This window comes from Periophthalmus magnuspinnatus, chromosome 3 (genome assembly GCF_009829125.3).
Source record: "Periophthalmus magnuspinnatus isolate fPerMag1 chromosome 3, fPerMag1.2.pri, whole genome shotgun sequence".
Classification (NCBI taxonomy): Eukaryota; Metazoa; Chordata; class Actinopteri; order Gobiiformes; family Gobiidae; genus Periophthalmus; species Periophthalmus magnuspinnatus.
Genome location: NC_047128.1, coordinates 12,927,693 through 12,942,143, shown reverse-complemented (window position 1 = coordinate 12,942,143; position 14,451 = coordinate 12,927,693). Strand labels below are relative to the sequence as shown.

The 14,451-nt window shown below is 39.2% G+C and overlaps 1 protein-coding gene across 1 annotated transcript in view; it reads right to left on the bottom strand.

The window, feature by feature from the left end:
* Positions 1-5,760: 5,760 nt before the first annotated feature.
* LOC117393798 (serine/threonine-protein kinase BRSK2-like) overlaps positions 5,761-14,451 on the bottom strand; it is a 68,187-nt gene continuing 59,496 nt past the window's right edge. Inside the window, exons 18-20 of the mRNA XM_055232110.1 lie at positions 12,981-13,067; positions 9,470-9,511; positions 5,761-6,200 (exon numbers count right to left, since the gene is read on the bottom strand). Of these exons, the coding sequence (XP_055088085.1) occupies positions 5,959-6,200; positions 9,470-9,511; positions 12,981-13,067 (371 nt within the window). The 3' untranslated portion in view covers positions 5,761-5,958. The remainder of the gene's footprint in view (positions 6,201-9,469; positions 9,512-12,980; positions 13,068-14,451) is intronic.

Here is a 14,451-nt window from a genome sequence, read left to right as displayed (position 1 = left end):
GGAGGGACAGTCCCCTGCTTGTCTTCACGGAGATGTTATTGCTTTAACAACAATGTTACACATGATTTAATCTCTCTAAAAAGACTAGGGTGGGCTCACCCAATGATGTTAATTGCCTTGGTGACATCACCCCTTTGTGTTCATGATAGATACATTTAATGCCATACTGTTGGCATTATTCCAACCAAAGCAATGGCATCTCCATGGAAAAGAGCAGGTGACAAATGCTCCACCAGAAATCTTTAACCTATAAAATATGTCTTTTATTACTTTTATTCTAGCACAGTTGATCTTTAAAGCTAAACTAATCTGCCTTTTTACATTTTTTGTGTATTTTAAAATGATGTTTGCCGAGTTTGTACATTTACTTTTCTAAATAAAAAACACAGAAGACGCGTGTCAAAGTCGTCAGGTTTATTGTTCGCTTTAGCGCTGGTGTAGTTCACAGTAACACCACAAGAGGAAGCATAATGCCTCGCGCACCCTGAGCTCGGCTCGGTTTGAGTTCTACATTTGGTTTCAAAAGTGAACGCAAAGGATTTGTTAGTAAATTAAGACTATTCCACTTAGAGATGTTATTCCTTTGCCTGGAATGTTCCACACTTTGGCATTAAAGTTATCTATCTCTGAGAAGATGCGCAAGTTTCAGGTCAGATCTGTGCAGTGGAATGCATGTTTACAAAGTTTCTTAGTTTGATATATAGCACATTGAATAGAAGATAGACATGATTAATGCCACACTCTGCAATATTCCAGGCAAATATGGATAATAGGGGGAGATGAACCAGAAAAAAGTTTCGCATTGCATCTTTAATTAAGTTTAAAGTCCATGGGGAAATTTTGCTCTATGTTCAGGGTTCAACTACGTGGCTTTTCTGTGTAAGGTTTGCATGTTCTGCCTGTGTCTGTCATCCCAAAACATGAACAATAGGGCAAATCCTGCAGCTAAGATCCTGACCGAGACTAGCTCTGTCCAAATAATAATCCTCCAAATCTAAAACAGTCAAAACTATTGAGATTCTAATTCATTTAAGTTTTAGCTCATATTCTGGTGCAGAGGTCGGACTTCCAGAGGAGATGGAGTGTTGCTTCAGCTCGTCTCTTCAAAGCGTGAACCTTGGCTAAACAAGCCTTAGACACGTACACAAAGCCAAGATAGGTTAATACCACAAACCACTGCTTTTAAAACCATGTACTTTTGGAGCTTAGAGAGTAACAAAAACTAAAGCTTGCGGAGCTTTTACCTGATATGAAGGTTTGAATAAATACATAACAAGAAAATTGAAACTGAAATGAGTTTAGAGAGATGACAAAAAAAGGTGAAGGTGTGCTGGAGTGGACAGAGGAATCCTGGGTTTGTAGTTCTGATTTTTTATTTACAGATGAAGAGGAGAGAGAGAAAGAACAAGGGAGAGAAGGAGAGAAAGAGAGAGAGAAGGAGAGAGAAGAGGGTGCTCAAATGGGCTAGACTACATTCCTCAAAGAACTCAAACGTATATAGTACAGAAAAGTCAAAATAGTTTACAAAGATCAGGAGTTTTACACATAAAGAATAAATAGGACAAAATACAGAGATTAAATAAAGCCCCGTTTCACAGAGAGGTGCAGCACAGGTCCAGACTGTTTTTCAAGTTATTTCTTTAGGAAATTAAAACACCTGTAATTGAATAATTAAAAGATAAATAGGTTTAAAGCCATACTGTGGAACATTCCAGACTAAGCAATAACATCTCTATGGAGACCAGCAGCACGATCCACCTGAATATTGGCCTTTACTGTCTTTTCCTGTGTTGAAACTGTAATGAATGGATGAAATGTACTGTAATCAAAAGCTAAATTTAGCTCCTTTAATAACTACGCTTTTAACTTATTAAAGCTACAGTATGTAACTTTCTGGAGGTGGCATGTCACCTGTATGTTTCCATGGAAATAGAAAGTTAAAACCAAACTTCGGAACATTCGCCATGGAAAAAGATACGTTTCATGTCACATTGTGGAAAATTATAGCAAAAAGAACAACGTCTCCATGAAAACAAACAGCATTTCCATAGCTCCTCCAAACCAAATAAGAGTCAGGTTTGTGGAGATGCAAGCTCACTCACAATAAGGTCACATGTTTTTTTTTTCAGCTGAATTAACACAACCATAATAATTTTATTAGTCTATCATTTGGCCAAAAAGTGACCTACGCTTTAAATAGGCATAATTATATGATTATTATTACAATATGATCAAAGATTAATATAAAAAAGTGTGTAACTACTTTGGAAATCTTGAAATTAAATAAATAAAATATTAAATAAACATATTTGAGATGTAAATAAAGTTATATAAATATCACCGTCATCATTTATGAACACAAGCCCTGATTAAGGTGCGTTGGCTTCTAAAACTAAGTACGTCCAGTTGTTTTAGTCTAAATTTTCAAGGTTCGACTCCCTGCCTTTCTGTGTGAAGTTTGCATGTTCTCCCTGTGTCTGTCCTCCATCAACCCAAAACATAAACATGGTCAAATCCCACAGCTAATTTACTCCTGACCAAGACCAACACAATGAAAGTACCTGGTTAGTAGCAAAACACCAGCTTTTAAAACAAAGTCAAGTTGTTTTAGTTTAAATGTATGATATTCTGTAAATGAAATTGTGTAGTTTGAATGTATATATTTCTAACACTGACTGTAGATATTCTGATTTCATTCTGATGTGTGACTTTTATCAAATGAACTTAAACCCATGCCAGACCAGTCCCGCACCTCTCCAATGGAACTTGCTTTTCATTAAGAGACTGGGGACACATTCTTTGTATAAATAAGTCAGAATAAATAGAAGAACCCAAAAGTACAAAAATATACACTGTCTATTGTCTGAATCCTGCAGATAATTCAACACAAGGTAAGAAATCATAATCAAAATACTAATTATATCAAGAGGTCAAAAGAAATGTACAAAAAGTGCAGTTAACACAAAAGAACTGACAACAAAACTTCACAAAATGACCCGGGATCAAAAATATGGCGTCTAATACAACAGAAGTTAACTTCATTCATTCAAATCACATGACCTTTGAACTCTGACCCCGACCCGACCCCAGCTCTGATACAATCGACAGCGTTACATCCCACAGACGACAGGCGAGAGGAGGGGATGAAGGAGAGCGCCCCCTATGGCCCAGGACTGCACACGGACCAGACAAGAGACAAGCATACTGTAGGTGGGTAGTACTCAGTTACATTTACTCCATTTTTATGAGTTACTTTTAATACAATTGTACTTCTCATAGTCATTTTCAGATCCCATACTTTTACTCGTATTTGAGTAATTGTTTTTGAAGTAACAGTTCAGTTTTGGTTCCTCTTCTCCACAAGTGACAAAAGTTTTATGTTGACAATATGAAATGGTTTGAACATTTGTGCTATAATTTCTTGGACCACTATCGTGTACTTTCCCTTGAGTACAATTTTTGGCTACTCATCCCATGTTTGGTAGTTCAAAAAAGATTGAATGAGTTTGCTGGATTTTGAGTAACTTGATTTTTTTGCTTACAATAATATACTCTACTTATTCTAACTAAAAGCCAGCAACATCTTGAGGTCTAAGTGTGTGCAGCTCCTGGGGTCATAAATTCGCAGTAGTGTTGTGGTAATTATTGGCTTAGAATGGTCTCATCACAAAGAGGTTTCGGGTTCAACTCCCGGAATCGTTCCCTGTTGAGTTTGCTTGTTCTCCCTGTTACTGGGTGGACATCTTTTAAAGGTGCTGTACCTGATTTTTATTGTCTTCAATGTAAAAAACTGGTATTCTTAAACGGCATATAGATTTCCAAATTATTCCCCATTTACCTATCTGAGTTTACATGTATGAAAAATATGTTTTGACCCAGTAAAGATATATAGTAAAAGCAGCTCTTGGGGTCAAAATGAGACAGCTGTGTGGTGTCTGCATCTAATTATAATGCATTTTTATCATCTAGGAACACTGGTGTGCTTTTGGCATGCTTGTTGCTATGGGAAAAACTTCACTCTGGCCTACGAAAGTTGTGAAAAGCGCTAATAAACTCATCACTGTGTATAATTGGGATGCTCAGAATACATAGGGTAAGAGAGGACGACTGCCAAACGTTTAAAATGAACTCGTTCTAATCAGGTACGGCACCTTTAAATGATCCTAACCACAACACCACCCCTCAAACACAAACTCAAAATGAAACAGGAGCAAAATGGATCAACAAACATTACTGTATTAAGGCCAAAGTCTGTGACATCTGCTTTCTGGGGTAAATTTGGGCGGGACCCCGAGGCTGGACCAGGCTGGGGTGACGGGGTGTCCTATGGGTGGGTGGGGGGGGGTCCCGTGGGTTGGGGGGGTCCCATGGGGGTGCAGGGCAACTGGACCTCTGCTGCTGCGGCTGCTATAGAGTTTGTATGGACGATCCCTGGTAGCAGAGACAGGTGAAGCCATCATAAGCCCCATTCACACATAGTACCCGGTAAACTGCCGGGTACAAAATGCCAGAGCAGTGACGCCCATTCACACACAGTCCCAGAACAATGCCAGGTCTGCTCTGGTCACACTTAACCTGGAATTTAGCTTCACAGACATTTAATTATTAGCTCTGGTGTTCGATGCTAATACTATCATCCACTTACTCGTCTAGTCCGGGAAGATTCTGGAACAGTGAAGTCAGTCCGCTACATATTTTCCAACAGCCATTAGCATTGTGTTAGCATTGCAAATCGTGAATAATCCAGAGGGTGTCAGCTGATACCAACCCATCATTTAAAGTCACTGTTGAGTGTGTAACCCTTCTGATGTCTTGTTTTAGATCATAATTAGCATCTGAGCGAAAAGTTAACCGTCTTGAGTTGAGACTTTGGAACTTCTGGTGAACATCTAGTGACACTAAACGTCCTCTTTTACATTGTGACTGTGAGAAGACCAGATAAAAGACATACACATCATGAAATAACCATTTTATATGCTTTAAAATGGGGACTGGCTTCACCATTCATTTGTAAGTGAAAGCGTTCGATTTGACATTATTCCAAGTAGCATCAGCTAGTTATCGAGTTGTAGTAATGGGCAGAGGGAGAGTATTATGTATTTATTAGTATCTATGGTACTGGCAATTTTTTGGCTTTGTTCAGGCATAAAATTTCCCGGCATATTCCTGGTAATTTACTTTGGATATCACCAGATCAAAAATGCTGGAAAATCAGTTGTGGCTTTGTTCACACATGACTCTGCTCTGGCAAAATGCAGGCAAATCCCCGGGTTCGACTGCATGTGTGAATGGGGCTATAGACACAGATAGGAGAAAGCTACATGGGCTACTTATTGTAAAATACTGCTTAGAGCCATTCCCGCTAAATATTGTACAAAAGTTATTAGGCAAAAGTAGATCATCTTCTTGTATTTGAACTAAAGGGTTGAGTCCCAGCTGTCCCGCGTCATGCAATATTCTAGACCATATTGTCTTTCTTTTAAGGTCCTATATTACGCAGAATTGGCTCTTGTGAGCTTTTAGGTGTGTTTGAATGTTGTTACCTCATCAAAAACATAACTAGAGCTGTGTTTTGTTTCATTCGCATTGTTTGAGTAACCCTGGATAACAAGGCTGTGTAGAATAACTAGTTGTTGCTTTTAATTTTCAGTATTTATGTTGAGATTAATAGAAAGTTTGCTGTAACTTCAAAGTTTGGCAATTCCAGGGCTGAAATGGTCCAAATGATTCTACTGAAGGTGTTTGGAGTTTAAAACACAGTGGAACGCTTCCTCTATTACCACTTAATGACATCATAAGGTGGAACAGAGTGTTTTCAGTTTGAGAAAAGAACACAGCCTAAATATGCAGGATTTCTGTGTTAAACGTGTGTGAATGAAACAAAACGCAACTCCAGGTCTGTTTGTGACGAGGAAACGACATTATAACACAGATCACAAATAGTGCAATATAGGCCCTTTAAGCTTGTTCTTGAGTTCTGCCGCTGCCAGACGCCATCTTTGTTTTGTCCTTAGGTTTGGGCTCGGTGGGCGGGGCCTGGGGGGAGGAAGGGGAGGAGGGCTTGTGGGTAATGCCGCTGCTGCTGTGAGGGGCATGCTTGGCGGGCGAGCAGGGGGAGGAGCAGGGACCACCCGGAGCCAGGTTCTTGTCGTCCGAGAAGAGCTGTTTGATGACGTCGAAGAAGTTACTCAACGGGCTGCCTACAAAGAGAGAGGGAGGGAAAGAGAGAGACAGAGAGGCAAAGAGAAAGAGAAAGTATAAGAGAGGAGAGACAGAGAGAGAGACAGAGAAAAGTGAGAGAGAGAGAGGGAAAGAGAGGAAAGACAGAGAGAGTGAGAGATAGAGAGAAAGAGAGAGAGGGAAAAGGGGGGAGAGACAGAGAGAGAGAAAGGGGAAAAGAGAAAGAGGGGGGCAGAGAGAGGAGGGGAGAGAGAAAGAATATAGAAGAGAGAGAGAGAAAGAATATAGAATAAGACAGAAGAGAGATGGACGGGAGGTAGAATAGATAGAGAGAGAGGGGGCAGAGAGAGATGTTGAGAGAGAGATTGAGGGAGGGAGAGAAAAAGTAAAAGAAAAGAGAGAGGGTGAGACAAAGGAATGGTATAAAGACTTAAACAGGTGTCAGGTGTGTGAAAGGAGGAGGAGGATGGTGAAAACAAAACAAGGAGCTGGAGAAATAGGACAGCAGATCTGGAATAGATTTTCAAAACATGAGAATGTTTATGTGTGTCTATACTGATAAATGTATGTTTAACTACTGACGAGTGTTGTGACGATCCTGCAACTTTAAACTTCATACTAAGGAAAAAGTCAAATTTGATGCAACTTTTGATACAATGATGATAAAAATACTTGTTTTAAGAGTAAAATGAAATCACACAGATTCTAATCCCAGGTGTACTAAAGCAAAAACATTAGTACTGGTCTCATATAAGGGAATTATTCATAATATTCAGAATGTTGTTTTAAAGTTGAAGGTTTTGAATAAAATAATATAATGACGTAAAACGAGCTTACCTTTGCTTAAGAAATTCAGATACTCAATATGTTGCATATTTGTTCCAGAAATCTCAATCTGAACAATTTGAAAAGATTCCTTGAGCAGTTCTGTGAGGAGGCTGTCACAATGTCTGTGTGTGTGTGTGTTTTCTTAATAAACACATGACCTTCTACAATATGAAGTGTAACTGAATTCATTCCTGACTGCTGTCCCAGTGTAGTCCTTGTTTCTGGGTCCTCAGTGTCTTTGGTGAGTTCAAACATGAGATTTGAAAGTCTGTTTTTTTTTTTTTTTTGTCCCTGTGCTGTTGACATGTTCAATGCAGCAGGGATAGAAACACGGACACCTCATCTGATTTAGAATGAATGAAGCATGTTTTATACCTTCACTAATGTATGTTGTAAGGTATGTTTTACATTGTCCGAGTCTTGTTTTTATGTTATAATTATAATGTGTAGTCTTTCAAACCTCATGTCACACATTTGACTTCAGAGAGGGGAATTATGGGTTAAAACCATGCCACATTTACTCTGGAGTTATGGGATAAACTCCATGTGAATGCATTAAATCAACTTACCACAGCATTCTTGTTATTCTGGGTTATTTCATGCACAGGGTCGTTCTCTCAACAACATGTCCATTTTGCAAGACCAGAGCTTCAAATGCAAAAGTACTACACTAACTTCCTCCCTAACACATGTAATCCCTATGAGAATGAAGTATTTCTTGTTTAAAGTGCATATGACAGATCAGATTATACATTTCACAAAAGCTTATAGTTAACACTATTTTGATTGGTGATAAATATCTTACCTCATTTTCCAAGTTTTTGTCAAGCTTATGTTACTTGGACAGAGCTAACCTGCTGGATTGGCTCTTTCGTTGCTATGATACTCGTGGTCGGAATTCCAAATATGGAACTCAGCTCCAAATTCACCCCTATAACTGTTAAGCTCTTTTAATGTTAATTTTACAGTGATTATTTATGTTTTGATTTGTTGTATTCTGATTGTAATGTCTTTCTTATTCTGCAAAGCACTTTGATTTACTTTGTGTATGATTGTGCTATATACTTGCCTTGCCTTGCCTTAATTTTCTCAAATAAATGTATAAACTGAAAAATGTGTTCCTCTTTCGTCCCCGGATGAATTTTTGTGTATTGTTTATATAGATGGAGCAATTTCTTTTAGTACGTGACTGAGCATACTTTCTGTAAGTTTCAATTTTCTTTTCAAAGTTTTCTTCACAAACTTCACGGATGTAATACTATGATAAATATTGACCACATGCGCTCTCCCACCAAACGTAATAATGAATAAAAAAATGAGAAGCTGTCATATGCACAAACTACACACTACTAAGCAACAGTACTGTAACGATACTACACCCAATATGTTACGTTTGTTCTTGTTTATGACATCTAGCCTGGCTCATCTGCTGTTACTACTACTGAAATGAACATGTTTCTGTTCTGTGTCAAGTAGAGTAGTTAGTAGTGAGGGGAGTGGGGTCTCAGTACTTCAGATGTTTCTGAGTACTTCTTTGGGATTCTATTGGCTCTGTGTACAACGGTAACTGGCTTGTTCTGGTCAGAGGGACAGTCTGCGTGGCCATTTCTACTGTAATGTAATGTCTATGAGGTTTGGGGAGTTGCGCTGACAACATGTTAACCACTTTACAAATGTGTGTCAGTGCTAATGCTAACTTTCATTAAAATCATAGACTGTATAATTAAATGAACATATCTCCTTCCAAATAGGAAGTAATCATGGGTGCGCTTCTAGCTCCATTGATTCTGGCTCCAATTTACTTTACATTGAAAAATTGTCACTTCTTTCTTTGTAACTGCCGCAGTGAGTCTTGTCATTTTGCTCTTAAAATCTCTCTATTAACCTGCTCTATATGATTCTGTTTTTATTTATCTATTGTGTCCATAGCACCTGATAGCGTTAGCAACAGATTTGATTGAGAATGATGCTAAGCGCCTGCTCCTTGGTAAACCAGTCGTGTGGGTAGGAAAGGGGCGTCACCTTCAACAGCCTCGCTCTAGATAGGCTCCTTGGATGTTATGATACTCATATTCAAATTCCAAATATAGAACTCAGCTCCAGATTCACCCTTATAACTGCTAGACTTGATGAGCTTCATTTGGCTGGAGCTGAACTCCCTTAGTCCACTTCTGAATTTTAACCATAGACTGTATAGTCTATGGTTAAAATGTTAAATCTAACATAGCAACACATATACTTATATGTATTAATCCCCAACATTAGCATTAGCTTTAGCCAAAACCTAAAAGAGATTACATTAGAGCAGAAATGGTCCTACAGACTGCCCCCCTGACCAGAACTAGCCAGCTACTGTTGTGCACAGAGCCTATTAGAGGTGGTTTAGGGATGCAGGTCTGGACTAGAACTTGGACTTGGTCTAGACTACGTCTGGACATAGGACTTTGGGTCTGGATCTTACCCCGTCTGGAGGTTTTACCAGGACTTGGACGCTGGGGGTCATCTGAGGAGAGCATTATAGAGTTCACTCATAGAGCTCAGACTAAACGCACCTCAGCTTAAATGAATGAGGTTGTGTTCATGTTCTAAATGTGATGATGTCATAGTTTCAGACAGTGGGCGGGGCCTGTATAACTCTATGGAAGATTTTATATAAATAGATGTCCAAACAATGATGTTGAACCTTGCCATTGTTATGAATCCAACATCTTTACAGATGAATCATGTTCATAATGTGAATCCTCAGGTAGAGTTTGCTGTGTAACTGTCAGATTACAGATGTGTTGACCTGGTTTATGATAAATATCTCTGTAATTACTGTAACTATCCACATGAAATAAAAACTGGCACAGAGTTCAACATCTTCTCTGTCAGGATAAATAAAGAAAAGTCAAATGATTTTATCTCAATATCTTCAGACAGTGGTGCCATTATTCAACCGCAAAGTGACTGTTGTCAAAGGACTTTAAACTGTAAGATTAAAATGACAAGTTTGTGGAGTCAACAATGATAAGGTTCAACATTTGTGGATCATGAGTTTGGAGATTTCTTTTAAAAAACACTGAATCTCCCATAGAGCTATATACTACCCTGCACAACATCTGAAATCATGATATCATATTGGATGCTGACCTTGTGTCATTGGGCAAGACACATAACCTCACTATGTGACTTAGATTAGTGGTGATGTGGAAGACTATAGATGCAGAATCACACTACCACACATAAGTCAACCTACCCCTTGGCAACAAAGCAAATGTACTTAGTTATAACCTGTGGTAGAACATAACAAAGTAAAAGTAGTAAAGTACTGTACTTAAATTTTAGGTATCTGTACTTTACTTAAGTACATTTTAAGGTGGATACTTTTTACTTTTACTTCGTAACATTTGAGAGCAGGTATATGTACTTTCTACATTTTTGAACTGGACTGAAAAGTAAAAGTATTTTTTATTTTTGTATGAGAGCTGCTGAAAGGTCTGAGGGTTTATTTTTGTTCATAATTTGAGCAAACAAATATATACAATACAAATAAAAACAGCTAGGAAAAATGATCTATTCAGTTGTTTCTGTTTCAGCACAAAATTCAGCACAAATCACTACATTTGATGCCTTACTTCAAGTACATTTTTAAACAAGTACTTTAATACTTTTACTAGAGTAGATTTTTTTCATGTGATATTTGTAGATTTACTTGAGTATTTTTTGCTCTGGTATCTGTACTTTTACTGAAGTATTACAGTTAAGTAACGTCTTCCACCACTGGCTATAACTATATCACATGTATATTAACATTTGCAGTGTGTCCTTATGTTGCCTCTGCGCTGAGTATCTGTCAGATCTAAACTCTCCGCAGTCATCTACAGCCGGCTGTGATTCTTGGCTCCTGATTTAAAGGGCCACTTCACCCTGTGTAACATGTGAAATGAGGTGAGCGATTACCCCGGTCACCTCCTCCATCTGATCCTGTTTATTTGCAAAGAGGTCGTATATCTGCATGTACTCAGTGACTTTACATGCACTTTGTTCTTATGTTAAAATCCATCACAGTCAATCATGCTGTTATCCACTTTTCAATCTGGCAACCCAAACACACCAGCACTCAGCAGCTGGCTCAGGACCAAAACTGGCAATGGTCCAAAACACAGTGAACATGCAGTCCAGCAGGGGGCAGTGCAGATGTGGCTGTGCAATGAATCATATTTTTAATATTTGAAATAATTAATGATCAGGTCTAAAGCCAATCTTGTGATTTATAGTTTTTGTGTGCTTTAAACAGCTCGGGAGAGGAAAAGGGCATTATTTTCTTAGTTTTTTTAGTTTTTTAATTGAGATTAAAAGACATGCACCTTATTTAAAAAGACAGTTTTAAGTTTTAGTGAGAAGTTGCCTAGGCCTCGATGCAGATCATTGGGGGCAGCAGAGAATGAGGTGAAGCTGGGGATGGCACAGAGCGGAGAGTGTACAGACAGTGTTGGGAAGTAACTGAATACATATACTGAGAATATGTCTTTTGAAAACAAATTTTGAGTAGATGTATTCTGGTATAGTTACTGTTTTATTTGCTGGTATTCAGAATACGGTTGCTTTCCCAAAATCAAAGGAATGCATGGCGGTATTTCATCATGCATGTAATTTTGTCTTTGAACAGGATGGTGTTAGTGAGAACCACCTTTCCTAAAGTGTGATTTTTAAAAAATCTCTAATTAGATAATGAATGCATAACAAACGGAGCAACAAAAATAAAGCTGTTTGTGATTATATGTCATGTCAGTTACGCTATAATATAATGCATTTAAGTGTAAAAGTCTTCCAAATATTCCAAATGCAGTACTCTGATTGGCTCATGTACCAGAATATATTTTAAAATAGATTTTAATTTGAGTATTCAGTATTCTGTAACTAAATACATGTTCAAAGTATTCTTCCCATCACTGCATACAGCTGTGTATGTATGTGAATAGTGATGGTACCATAAGAGTGGTCCAGATGGAGCAATGTGCCAGCGGTAGAATACTACTCTGGAGGGAGTAACCAATAAGTTGACTAATGTGTGCCGTGTATACCCAGAGTCCTCTATTGTTACAGAGGTTGGATAAATCTACAGTCCTCCAAGGTAAAACTAATCAGTAAAACCAGCACACAGCCACAAGAGCAGTATTTTGTTTTCTTCTTACTAACCGTGTGCAGTTCTAAGCTGCATGATCAAGTACTACACTGTACTCTTTGGATTTTAGGAATTAAAAGCCAGTTAGTACCAGAATATAGTTACTCAAATTTTGGCACATGTATTTAGTTCCCAACTTAATAACTATGATGCCAGAACAATGTGCATGTACTGTACATGACCACCAGAGGGCACTTTTATCAAGTGAATATGGACAGAGAGATGAAAGCGGGACCAAGGTGACTTCCCTCCCTCTCTTTTTCTCTCTCTCTTCTCTTGTCTTTGTCCCTCTACCTGCTCTTCCCCCTCCTCTCTCCCTTCTCTTTCCTATCCCTCTCTCTCCTCTCTCTCTCCTTCAGTCCTGAGGCAGCTCTTCTCTGCAGCTGCTGACTCATTTTATTGAGGGTGGGACTAAAGTACTACTATCTTTGTAGTGCAGTCTGTGTAGTACTTGTGTGTATTGATTAAAGCCTTAAATACAGTTGTAAATGAAAGGTGAGTTCATGCATGAGACAGGACACTGCTTAAGCTGCAGACGAGCAGAGCTGTGTCTATGAGAGGGACAGAGACACATGTGGACACAAGTACATGCAGCTAACACAATGAAGGCTGATCAACATGATTACAATACATTTATAATAGCTAAACATTTCTTTTTTGGCACTGTTTTGTCCTATAGATTATCTCTGCTAGTACAAAAAAGTTGTTAGTCCATTTGTGCTTTTGGACAGAATCAGGATGTGTGTGATAGGAGGTAGAGGCTGTGGCGCTGCAGAGGTCCAGGGGGCTTTGGCTCAGGACTTACCCGAGATCTGAGGACTGGTCGCGGACTGGTCACTCAGCAGCTGGGCCTGGATGGTCTCTACAACGCGCTTGAACCTCCGACTGGGACCTGAGCCACAGAAAAAAGTACTGACATCATATGTCATTGTGCTGGGGCAGCACAGTGACCAGCACTCATGCTTCACAGGAAGAAGGTTCCCGGTTCAATTCCCGAGTGCCTTGGGCCTTTCTGTGTGGAGTCTGCATGCTGTGCCTTAGTGTGTTTCCTTTGGGTACTCCAGTTTCTCCCATCAACCCAAAACATGCACAATAGATACAAACGTCCAGCTGAGGTAGTCCTGACCAAGACTAGCTCAAGATCTGGAGATGGGTCCCTGCGTGCTGTATGACAACATTGAAGGATAGGTCAAATGCAGAGGATGAACCCTCTCTTTCTCTCTCCCTCTCCTTTTCCTTTTGATCCCTCTCTCTCCCGCTCCCTCCCCTCTTTCTGCTATCTTTCCCTCTCCCTCTCTCTCTTTCTCAGTGAAACTTGGCAGTGTTTAGTTCACAGTTGAGTCCACACAGTTCTCACAGTCTGTCCCTGCTGTGACTGAAGCTGCGAGCTCCCCTCCCTCCATCTACTTACCCTTTCTTTTCCTTCCCCCCTCTCTCTTTCCCTCTCTCTTCTCACTGAAACTTGGCCGTGTTTATTTCACAGTTGACTCCACAAAGTCCTCAGTCTGTGCCTGCTGCTCCTCACAGCAGGGACCTCCCCCTCTCTCCTCTTCTATCTCTCTCTGTCCCTTTCCTCTCCGTCTCTCTCCCTCTCTCCTTTCCTGTCCTCTCCCCTCTCTCCCTTTCTCTTCTTTCTCTCTCTCCTCTCCTCTCTCTCTCCCTCTTTCCTCTCCCCCTCTCCTCTCCTCTCTCTCAATCTTTGTCTTCTCTCTTCATTAAACATGTATTGAGTCAAATATTAAAGGCGCACTGTGTAACTTTTCTATTTTTCTCCATGGAAATGTTATTGCTTTGCCTGGCATGTTCCATGGTAAGGCATTAAAAATGTCTGTCTTGCATTTAATCATCTACAGCTGTTATTGCTCAAAACTGCATGCATTCTAACAGTGAGTAGGCTCGCCTCACCACAGATCTGACCTGTAAAGTTTTATGCTTTCATCTGTTTGTCTCCATAGATAGACGGATAGACAGATGGATAGACGGATAGATAGATAGAGAGAGATAGATAGATAGATAGATAAATAAATAGATAGATAGACAGATAGACAGATAGATAGATAGATAGATAGATAGATAGATAGATAGATAGATAGATAGATAGATAGATAGATAGATAGATAGATAGATAGATAGATAGATAGATAGCAGGATAGATGGATAGATAGATGCATAGATAGCAGGATAGATGGATGGATAGATAGATAGATAGATAGATAGATAGATAGATAGCAGGATAGATGGATAGACACAGAGAGATAGATAGATAGATAGATAGA